General features: G+C 48.4%; 1 protein-coding gene across 50 annotated transcripts; it reads right to left on the bottom strand.

The window, feature by feature from the left end:
• Positions 1-315: 315 nt before the first annotated feature.
• LOC130537095 (remodeling and spacing factor 1-like) lies at positions 316-10,779 on the bottom strand. Of its 50 annotated transcripts, XM_057053580.1 has the most exons (23): positions 10,592-10,778; positions 9,637-9,728; positions 9,167-9,259; positions 8,798-9,003; positions 8,603-8,718; positions 7,633-8,294; positions 7,357-7,560; positions 6,959-7,318; positions 6,911-6,922; positions 6,839-6,862; positions 6,707-6,778; positions 6,524-6,655; positions 5,203-6,474; positions 4,624-4,899; positions 4,449-4,553; positions 4,294-4,373; positions 4,146-4,200; positions 3,965-4,071; positions 3,405-3,472; positions 3,036-3,249; positions 2,751-2,956; positions 2,219-2,398; positions 316-2,020 (listed from the first exon to the last, which is right to left on the bottom strand). In XM_057053580.1, exons 1-23 carry the CDS (start codon positions 10,743-10,745, stop codon positions 1,497-1,499), a joined length of 5,214 nt encoding a protein of 1,737 aa, XP_056909560.1. In that variant the 5' UTR covers positions 10,746-10,778; the 3' UTR covers positions 316-1,496. The 50 variants fall into 50 exon arrangements, with proteins under 50 accessions (XP_056909560.1, XP_056909569.1, XP_056909552.1 ...); XM_057053589.1 differs by having other exon boundaries at positions 6,707-7,006; positions 7,091-7,126; positions 7,259-7,294; positions 7,345-7,560; XM_057053572.1 differs by having other exon boundaries at positions 6,911-7,318.
• Between the last annotated feature and the right edge of the window lie 325 nt (positions 10,780-11,104).

Below are 11,104 nucleotides of genomic sequence, written 5' to 3'. Positions count from 1 at the left end.
AGAAGGATCGAGAGTAACGTGAATGAAAGCGGCATTTATTCTGGTGGACTGGAAGCATTTTGTCCTCGGGTCAACAGAAAAGCCTTATTGGCTCCAAAAGTGCTCCGTTGTCGCCATGACAACGTTCAGGATATTCCAGAACTGGAATCTGGTGATCATCGCTGCATGTGGGCAAGTTTAATTTGGGGTTTAGAGTCCGTTACAGGAGCTTAATGATTGTTCTCACCACGACTCAAGTTTTTGTTTTGGCTGCAGCTGGTTTCTTTCAACCGTTTGACTCAGTGGTTTTTATTCTATTTAAAAAGAAAACATGAATTAAAATTCAACCATTTAATGTCCCTTTACACTGAAGAGGTTAACGGCTTTCTACAAAAATTGGAGTTGTTCAAGGGAAGACGACAGATAAACCAGGGGTCAAAGGTCAGTCACCAAATCCCTTCAAACCTTTTTTTGCCCCCCATTTTTCTGAAAACGTACCCGATTCTGGAAAAATACAAAAACGAGCAAGAATAGGAAAAAAAAGAGGATTATTTCTGCACTTAGTGTTATTTTAGTTTGAGGATAATGTACAAAAGAAAATAAGACACTTTACATTTAACACTTAAGTTTAGATGTACAAAACATACAGTATAAAAACAAAGTTGTAACTTAGGTAACAAGAGGAAGCTAAAGTCAGGAGGGAAAACCAACAGTTCAAATAATTAGATCATAATGTACAGAGAAAAAAAATCATTGAACAAAAGCTGCTCACAGGAATGTCAACAACTTAAGTTAGTCAACTATTCAACAAGAATAAATAATTTCATCTAAAGCTTTTGAATATTTGTGTATAAAAAACCTGCATTGTTGGGTAAAAAAAACTGCTCCACACAGATCGAAACCACTCGCGCCCATCGTCATCGACGAGGAGGCTCTAGCGTCTTAGCTTAGCATCAATCTACACTTGGACAAATAAGTGAAAACAAAAACAACAGTTTTTGGTATTTGGACCAAACGGTTAGACTGAAATGTGCGATGGACTATTTCAGCTGAAAGGAAACGAACATGCAGACGGATCACAGCCATGATGTGTTGGAAGGATGGGGGGGGGGGGGGCAGGTTTGCCCCGTAGTTACCCACATTTGAACGCACTGATGATTTTCAACGGACCTTTTCAGATAAAATCATCCATCTCTTCACAAACAAAGTACAATTCATCATTTTCTTCAGAGCCGTTCCAATGATTCCAATAAGCCGCTTTTTAAGACACTATTTAACATTGAATGGGAAACACAAAAGTCCTGGTTGACGCCGACAGCGGTGACGCGGCTGATCTACACGATGATACCGCGGGAACGCCGTCGGTCAGCGGACGGGGATCCAGGCGGCGCCGAGGTCCTCCGCACGATGCGTGAAGGTGGTGGGGATGCACGGCGAGGAAGGGCAGCTATAAAGTTACGTGATATAAAAATACGATACCACAAAAAAACTGTTCTTTCTCTCTCTTTCTCTCTTTTTTACAAGTCTTCGTTATTGCAGACGTAGTCCACGAGGTCTGTGACTCCTAACAGGTCGTCTTCGTCGTCCTCCTGTCCTGCCACGTCTTGGCCGGACACGCCGTTTGGTGCTAAGGGGGCGGCTGGCGTGACGCCGGCGTTTTTGGGCGGCTCCGTATTCGTGAGCTGGTCTCTGGCGGGGGGGTGCCCCTCAGGGCTCTTTATTCGACCCTGTCCGTTACTGGACGGCGGCTCCAGTTTACTGCCTGCAAGGTTTGATTCTTCATCCGCTTTCTCAGCGGCTTCCTTTGCCACCCAAGTGTCCTCCTCCTCGTCGTCGTCCGAGTCGATGCGATTCACTCTTTTGCGGATGGGCCGATCCTCCTCCTCCGAGGAGTCGTCGGACGAGTCGTCAGAGTTGTCCTCTTCGGAGGCCCGTCGCCGTTTCAGCGCAAGCCTCCTGCGTCGTTCTCTGGAGTCCTCCTCAGAAGAGCCCGCTCTCCTCTTCCCCCTGGACTCATCCTCAGAGTCGCCGGAGAAACTGACTGTTTAAAAAAAAAAAAAAACAGCCCCAGGGTTAGAATAGATCCCATTTCCTGAAAGCCTTCATTTCAAAATAAAAGCCTGATATCTTTTAAAAGAAACTTAATTTGGGGATGTGATGAAATGCAGAATCTTCTCTGGTTCCTCAAACTAGACCCAAATTTAAACACTTAAACATATCGTGTGGGGAGTGTGCTGACCTTCGCTGTCAGAGCTCTCCTGCCGTCTCCTGGGTTTCAGCTTGGACCGATTGGTGTCGGCCTGAGAACCTTCAGACTCGGAGGTCTCTCTGTAGTTCACCTGAGCCTTCCGACTCCGCCGGGAACGCCGTCGACTCATGTCCAGATCTCCGTCACTAAACTCGCTGGAGCCTTCGGTCACTGGAAACAGGTCCACGTGTAAAAATGGAGGACCAAATAACTTGGTCTTTACACCACAACCGTGACTAGCAAAACTACAGGGACAAGTTTAAGTGCAAATTTCGTGTAAAAAGAACAAAATTCCTTTAAAAAATGATTTCAACCTATAAAAGTTGGTAAAAATGTTTCTTTTATAGAAACTGATTGCTGAGATCAAAGCGAGTTTACACCAATCATCAACATATTTGTTTATATCATGACTTCCTGTCATGTGACCGAAGACAAATTTGCCTCTTTTAGAGAATGTCGGTGTTTCACACCACTTTTCTTCTTCCTGTTGAGGATTCTTTGAATACGGTCAAATAGAATTTACCTATTTCATCTTCCTCTTCCTCTCCACTCTCCTCTTCTTCGTCCGAGTACCAACTCGGCCTCTGCCTCTTCCTGGAGCTGTGTCGGCGCTGCGGCACGTTTCTGATTCGCGATGTCACGTGAGGCGTGTCGCTGCCTTCGCTGTGGTTGGACTCTACGCCCGTTTCGGCCTCCGATTCATTGTCGGAGGCGACAAACTCCTCTGAGCTGCGGGAGCAGACCGACACACGTCAGCCTGGAGTGTTTAGCGGGACGTCGAGGTCGGTGTGGTGGTCGGCGTTCTCACCTTTCGCTTAGACAAAACTCTTCCTCGCTCTCCTCCTCGTCCACGGTGCTGTCACTGTCCAGGTCGTTCAGGCGCCGGCGTTTCTTCCTGCGCTGCCCGGCGGTGGGTCGCGGTACCTGGCCGTTCTCTTTTCCGTCGTCGGCCTGCAGGATGGCGGACATGTCTTTTCCTCGATGGCCGGTGATGTTGGACATGTCTTTGCCCCGTCCTGCTCCTGTTAACAGACACAATCTTCACTTTGGAGCAACTGGTCGAGCCAGTTCCGTCACCGCTGTCGTGCTAATTTCACAGACTTTATATACAGTAAATTCACTCATTCACTTTTAAACCGTTCAACATTCACCACATATTCAAATAAGCTCCTCCTACCTCCGCCTTCTGCTTCTTTCACGTCTTCCTCGATGGCCTCCTCGATCGCCTCATCAAATTCATCAAACCTAGAAAATGTACATCAGCAGGGGCACAAAGGTCATTTTCATTACAGCTGTGTACTTGTGGGATGTCAGGTGTGTCACAGCCGACGTGACTAGCGCGAGGCTGCAGATCACGTGACCCCGTCTCGGCATCTTTCCCATCGCAGCAGGCGAGTGATCTGGCCGCTGTCGTGGTTGCAGAAACAGTGCAGATTTGTGGACAATACTGACGTAGTGGTGTTGCTGGTGGTCACAGCAACAGAGAAAAGGCGGATTTTAAATTATCAAAGGGGTGAAAAGAGTTGAGCTACACAGGAGCTGTATCTAATTGTTGTTCTTGCACACAGCGCCCCCTGCAGGATGCCACTGCTTGTTTGATGCTGGAGCCTAAATCCCAATCAAACAAGCACTTTCCATGTCCAACTCTAATAAACATTGATTCAAGGCGTTCACATCATCTGTTCAGTCAGAAGACCCATCACACACAAACGAACGATCTTCAGAGAGCGTCCAGACCTGTAGCTGATGGATTTCTTGTTCCTCGTTGACCTTCGACCCCAGCTCTTGCTTTTCTTCACTTCTTTCTTCTCTTTGATGATCTCGGGCTTTGGCTCCTCCTCCACCTGAGAGGAAACAACAGTTGTGTTGGAACGCCGACGGGCCAACGATCGTGAATGTGAAAATGCCGCCTGCTCACCGAGGGGGCGATGATGTTTTCAACGCTAATTCCAACGTAGATCAATCGCTCTTTCCTGGAAATGCAAACACACAAAAGCGATTCTTCTCATTAACATCTAAAATGAACACAGAGACTCCGGGATGTGGGATCTTTTGCCGTCTCCTACCTCCTCTCTGCTCTTTCCTTCTTCTTCAACGCGGCGTCCAGGTTTTGCAGTTGCTCTTGCAGTTTGTCGCACAGCTGCTTCTGTAACAACGAGCAAAGGCCGTTGCGATTTGGGGTCGCGTGAGGGGAACATTCAGCGCAGCAACGGTGACGTACGTGCTGACAGGGCGGGCAGAACCATTCGCCATCAGGGATGATCATGAGGGGGGGCCTCAGGCAGGCCGTGTGGTAGCCGCTGTCACAGGAATCGCACAGTAAGATCTGGAGAGATCAGAGAAACCGATCAATAATCGATACCCTTTGGTGGAAGGTGCGGCCCAGGAGCACCCACCAGCTCAGGGTGATTTGGAAGACCACAGTGTTTACAGGGGTCGTCGTTTGGAGGTAGGTCATCATCCGAGGATGTGGAGGAGTCCGAGCTGCGTCGCTCCCGGTTGCGATTCCGCCGCCTTCTGCCTCGCTCCACCTTATAGTCCTCGTCACTGTCGTCCTCTTCTTCGCTCTCCTCCTCTTCGCTCGACTCCTGGTCGCTGGCGTCATCTTCAGAGCTTCGCTTTTTGCGATGCGTCCGTGTGTTGGACCATCGGACCCTCCGCCGCTTCCTTCCCTGAGAGAGGAGCACAACAGCTTCAGAAGAGGGAAAACTGGCAGCAAATCTAGAAATAGTCTGAATGCAAATGATTATCGGTGATTAGTTGTTGATCTCTAACCGGGTCTGATATTTCAGATTGACGCACATTAGTCTGAATTTTTTAGCGCAGCTAGCGTAAAGAATCATTGTTGAGGATACTGAGTCACGTTCTTCTGGAGATCAAGGAGGAAGTTAAGAGTTTCCTGTTCTCTTCAGAGGCTCCATCACAAATAAAGGACTGAAGAATTGGACCGGAGCGAAGGAGATACATCAACTCACCTTTGACTTGGTTTGACCTTCCTGATCAACCTTTTTCTCCCTTGGTTTCTTCTGCGTGGCCTTGGCTTCCTCCAGCTCCTCCTCTTCCTCTTTTTCCTTCGCGCTCTTCTCATCCTCCGGCTTCTCCGCCGGCGTGGTGTTCTGGCTCACTTTGTCGTGGATCTCTACAGCCTTTGCAGTTGGTCTTGAGATTCTAGGGGATCTCCGCAGCGATCTGCCCACGTTAGCGTCCGATTCGGCATCCGTTGGCCAATCCTCCATCTGGACTTCGGCTCGCCTGCGGTGAACCGGCCGTTTAGTTCTGGCCTGAGTCCTGACTGGCGTCTCTTCGAGCGAGCAGACCTCCGTCTTCTTTTCGTCCTTGTTTTGTTGCTCAGTTTCGTTTCCTGCATCAGGCTTGGAGGGCGTCTGTGACAAACCATCCTTGGTTTTACATTCAGCTTTGTTCTGCATTTCCTCTTCTAGCTTCTCTTCATCTTCGTTGGCCTCTGCTGGAGGATCTAGGGTTGGGAGCGCTGCATTTTTATCGTTGGCGTCATCTTTGTTGTCCGACGACAGACTCTTCCGCTCTCCATCTTCTTCTGTCCTTGAAGGCCTTGGGTCAGGTTGTCTCACTGTGTTTCTCCCCTCCGAAGGATGAGATGGTTCTTCTTTTCCTGCAGGTTTTTCCACCCACATCTTACTTTCGCCGGCAACTGTGGAGTCCTCTTTGATTCCACCGTCAGAGTTTGCTGTTCCCTCTGAATGCTGGGATGTTTCCTTCTCCGAGGCCATGCTGGCTTTTCCTTCTGCATCTCCGTGGTCGAATGTTTTCACCTTAGAAGATTCCACCTTTTCTGGAGCTTCTGCACTGTTTGTTTCAGTTACCATTTCCTCGGCTGCAGTTTTGACAGCATTTTTGGCCTCTTGGCTGGTCCCTTTTTGGATTTCTGCCATTTCAACGTCAGGTTTGTCTGTGGGTTCTCTGGTTTCTGCTTTCTCTCCTTCAATGTCTCCTCTTGTGTCGATTAAACCTTCTTTCATCGTCGTCTTTGTTCCTTCAGTCCGATCTGACTCCTCAGCTGAATGACGTTCATCAGGTTTCAGACTCGGACTTCTAGTGTGTTTGTGGTCATTGGGACTTTTCTCACGTTGATTGTTGGAGTTTTTGGGCAAAATTGGCGTCGCTGACACAGTCACTGGAGCCACCTCTGGAGCTACAGCTGGAGCTACAGCTGGAGCCTCTACCAGAGCCCCCTCTGGAGCTACCTCTGGAGCCACCTCTGGAGCTACCTCTGGAGCTACTGCTGGAGCCACCACTGGAGCCACTCTCTGAAGCCACCACTGGAGCCACCTCTGGAGCTACCTCTGGAGCCACCTCTGGAGCCACCTCTGGAGCCACCTCTGGAGCCACCACTGGAGCCACCACTGAAGCCACCACTGGAGCCACCTCCGGAGATGCTGCTGGAGCTACCTCTGGAGAGAGATGCTGCTGAAGCCACCACTGGAGCCACCCTGGAGCCACCTCTGGAGCCACCTCTGGAGCTACTGCTGGAGCCACCACTGAAGCCACCTCTGAAGCCACCACTGGAGCCACCTCTGGAGCCACCTCTGGAGCCACCTCTGGAGCTACTGCTGGAGCCACCACTGGAGCCACCTCCGGAGATGCTGCTGGAGCTACCTCTGGAGATGCTGCTGGAGCCACCTCTGGAGATGCTGCTGGAGCCACCACTGGAGCCACCTCCGGAGATGCTGCTGGAGCCACCTCTGGAGCTACTGCTGGAGCCACCACTGGAGCCACCTCTGAAGCCACCACTGGAGCCACCTCCGGAGATGCTGCTGGAGCCACCTCTGGAGCCACCTCTGGAGCTACCTCTGGAGCTACCTCTGGAGCTACTGCTGGAACCACCACTGGAGCCACCTCTGGAGCCACCACTGGAGCCACCTCTGGAGCTGCTGCTGGAGCTACTGCTGGAGCCACCTCTGGAGCCACCTCTGGAGCTGCTGCTGGAGCCTCCTCTGGAGCCACCACTGGAGCCACCACTGAAGCCTCCACTGGAGCCTCCACTGAAGCCACCACTGGAGCTACAGCTGGAGCCACCACTGGAGCCACCTCTGGAGCTGCTGCTGGAGCTACCTCTGGAGCACAGCTGGAGCCACCACAGCTGGAGCCACCACTGGAGCCACCTCTGGAGCTGCTGCTGGAGCCTCCTCTGGAGCTACAGCTGGAGCCACCACTGGAGCTACAGCTGGAGCCACCTCTGGAGCCACCACTGGAGCTGCTGCTGGAGCCTCCTCTGGAGCCACCGCTGGAGCCTCCTCTGGAGCTACAGCTGGAGCTACAGCTGGAGCCTCCACTGGAGCTACAGCTGGAGCCTCCTCTGGAGCTACTGCTGGAGCCACCGCTGGAGCCACCACTGGAGCCACAGCTGGAGCCACCTCTGGAGCAACCACTGGAGCTGCTGCTGACGGCTTTTCTGTCAAACCCTCATTTTTTGCCTCTGAAGGTGAATTCTCCTGCTCCATCCTCACAGTCTCTTTAGGTTTTGAATCACTCTGGGGTTCTTTCTCTGCCTGGGCTTGGACGTCACCGTTAACGTGATCATTTACGCCCAACGTCTTACCCGCCTGCTCAGGGGCCAGCTCTGTTTTTGCACATTCGTTCCCGTGATGAAGGGATGGGTTTGGGACTATAATATTGCTGTTTTTGTCAAAGTCTTCACTAAACTTCATCCCTCGTTTTTTCAAAGGAATCTTGGCCTGTTCCTGGGTTTTGAGAGCTTGCTGGATCCCTTCAGGGCTGATCTTCTTAACTTCTCCATTCGTCTTCACCTCTTCTCCATTCTCGGACTTTATGGATACAGCCATGGTCTCTTTGTTCGGCTTCCTGTCAGAAATGTCTGGCGGCTCTTTTTTAATGATCAGATTTTTGTCGCACATGTTGACATCCGCAGGGGGTTTTTCTGAACACGACTCCGCTTCGACGTTGCCCTCGATGACGCTGTTCTGTGAGACGCCGTTGTCAGCCCAGTCAACTTTCTGTGAGACAGAACATTTAACATCGCCGTCTCTGCTGTCTTCATCAGACGAACTCTCTGACTTTTTAACTTCACCTTAAAGCCAAAGGAACAGAGCAGAGGGAAGTTAAATGTTGGCTGGCCGATGCTGTAATATTTGATGTACGACACCGTCATCACACACACACACTCACACACACACACTCTGCAGGGGTGTGCCGTCTGGATGCTGACAACAATCCGGATATTACACACTCCACAAGTGAGAACTTCTCAGAACCGCGAGAACAAAAAGAGGCCGTTAACGTCAGTGGTGGCGAGTTGGTGGACCAGTCTTTAAGTGATGTCACCTGGATGAAGACCTGCGCACGTTAGATCTACCCGGCTCCTCTGTGAGTCCTTACCTTCCGTGTTCTCTTTCTTCTCAGACTCTGCCATGTTTTCCTGCTCCCTTTTTAGCAGCTCCGGATCAATTTGCGTCTTGAGCAAAGCGACCACTTCAGCCAAGTCGTTTCTGGTTCTGGAATAGGAAAGAAAAGCGAATTAAAAAAACAGGAGCGCCGTTGGAATTTTCCACCTTCTTCATTTTATTAACTTACTTGACGATGCACTTCCAGGACGACCCGTCCAAATCGTCCTGTTCCTCCACGTAGACGCGCACATTGTCATCTTGATCCAGTTGAAACCAGTACATCTGACCATCTTTGTCCCGGCCAATGGGCAGAATACGCATCTTATCTGGGTCTTCCTCATTGATGGCCGTTTTAAACTTCACGTTTTCATCAAACTGGCACTCACACAAGTACTGAAAAGACATTAATCATGTTCCAACTGTCATTATATAAAGTTTAAGATAACTTACCAACGCTGCACCTTATACAATTACATTTGAATCTACATGCTACGATGCAAAGATAAATATAAAACACTAAAAACACTGATAAAACAATAAAGAAGGAAGTGCTGACTTTCAGAATGGCTGCTTTGCATTCTGTTTGCATCTCCTTGTATCCTTTCTGTTCGAGTTCCCACGCCCATGTTGTATTAAACTCCTGACACACCTGCAGAGACCATCAGAAAAATATCAGTCCAGTCAGCAGACAAGGATCAGGGGTCACTGACATCTGTAAAATGTTTGGAATTCCTCTTTATAGTATAGTTTTATCACCAAGCTACTGCCTAAATGAACCAGCAATAATTCATGAATCTGTTCTTAAAGTGATGAAATAATCACTTCAACAGGTTCGGCATGAATGAAATGGGATTTTTCTAAAGAGCACAATGACATGACCAACATGCAATTAGTTGAGTGATATAATAATGAAATGATGTCTTTTACTAATAACCCCCTGCATACAAAATGTTTTGGATCAACCACCAGCTGAACATCACACCAACAGCATTTAAGTCCATGATTAACTGAAATGTGAACGTTTACCTTTACTAGATATTTCTCCCACCTATCTGCTGACACCGACTTGCCGATCTTCCTTAGTAACTTAACATGGAGATCAACCAGCAACTTTGGAACTGATGAAGAAATAGACAGCGTGAAAAACAAACATTTAGAGAGGACAGATAGCTGGAGACGGCTGATCGCCGAAAAATTGAAGCATAACAGTGCCCCCAAATATATGTCCCTGCAAAAATTACAGTAAAGTCAAGATACCCCTTCACAAATTTGAGGATAAAGGACACAATTCCAAATTAGTATACCATGTGTATAACAGTTCATCTTAATTGAAAGATGCCAGAGAAACAAATAAATCAATATAAACACATGGAAAAACCTCTGTAGCTATTGTAAATTCGTCGATACATGACAATATTCTTGACGTTTACGCAAGAAAAAAAGAACCACATTTTATTTTGAAAGATATCACCGGAAGTTATCTGAAAACTGCTGTCGCACCAGTCCACGGCCAAAATTCTTTAACTGTAAATAAAGTGCACAGATCGCCACACACAACGGTATTTTTTCCAGTGGATTAGCAGAACTCAGAAACGTTATTGGGATTCTCGTAGTATTCAAAACATCTCAAATACGGCCACTGCCTCATTAATCAATTATTTTATGTGCATCGCTACAACAGCAAATAAAGAGTGCTTGGGGAAAAAAAACAAGACCCAATTAAACAGTAAAAGTGGGAAAACCTCTAACACGATGGGTTCAAAACCCAATACTCATTACTAGACACAAATATAGGTTTCGACTGTGAACAACCGTTATGAGGAGCAGCTGCCTAATATTTAAGTGGACGCGGCGATTCGGAAACCACACAATAACACAGCTAGCTAATGGAACTGCTAGCATGTTAGCACAGTCCCACTATCATTAATGCAGGGAGGTCTTTCCTCCTTCCATCAGCAGCAGGGCAGTTTTGCAGCCTCACCTGATGATGTGTCCTGCAGATAACGCTCCAGCTGAGGAAAGGTCAGCTCCGGTAGGTCCAGCAAAGCACCGTAACGCTCCAGAAAGGAGCAAATCACAGCATAATTAGGACACAAACCAAGGGAAGAACTCGCCGTTGCCGCCGAAGCAGCCATCTTTTCCACACTAGCATCAATCCGGTCGGAATGAGATATACTTCCGGTATCGACAAAATAAAGCTAACGCATGACAATATTGTTTCTCATTGTTTTCAATGTTATTCTGTTTTTACAACACGTATAAACAACACTGGAGCTGCATTTTAAAAGGGTAACTTCGTGTCTTTCAATCGGAAGAAAAAGCAGCACTTTCATGATTAGAAAACGTTCAACCTCAACGAACCATTACTTTCTAATGCTGTTTTCTGTCAGGGTTAAGGGTTTAACCCCCTACAGCCAGTTTTCCCCTCCTGTATTTACGGAATTTTGTCAAACTAAACCGTAATAAAGCGCAGGTGAACACCCACAATGCACCA

This window comes from Takifugu flavidus, chromosome 14 (assembly GCF_003711565.1).
Source record: "Takifugu flavidus isolate HTHZ2018 chromosome 14, ASM371156v2, whole genome shotgun sequence".
Classification (NCBI taxonomy): Eukaryota; Metazoa; Chordata; class Actinopteri; order Tetraodontiformes; family Tetraodontidae; genus Takifugu; species Takifugu flavidus.
The sequence above is the reverse complement of the archived record's forward strand: the minus strand, read 5'-3'. Positions and strand labels throughout refer to the sequence as shown.

Coding starts and splice junctions, on each gene's coding strand:
- LOC130537095 (XM_057053542.1), bottom strand. CDS start 10,745: ATGGCTGCTTCGGCGGCAACGGCGAGTTCTTCCCTTGGTTTGTGTCCT. Junction 8,719..8,797: donor TCCTGGAAGTGCATCGTCAA/GTAAGTTAATAA, acceptor TTCCTATTCCAG/AACCAGAAACGACTTGGCTG. Junction 6,656..6,718: donor CTCCAGCAGTAGCTCCAGAG/GTGGCTCCAGAG, acceptor CTCTCTCCAGAG/GTAGCTCCAGCAGCATCTCC.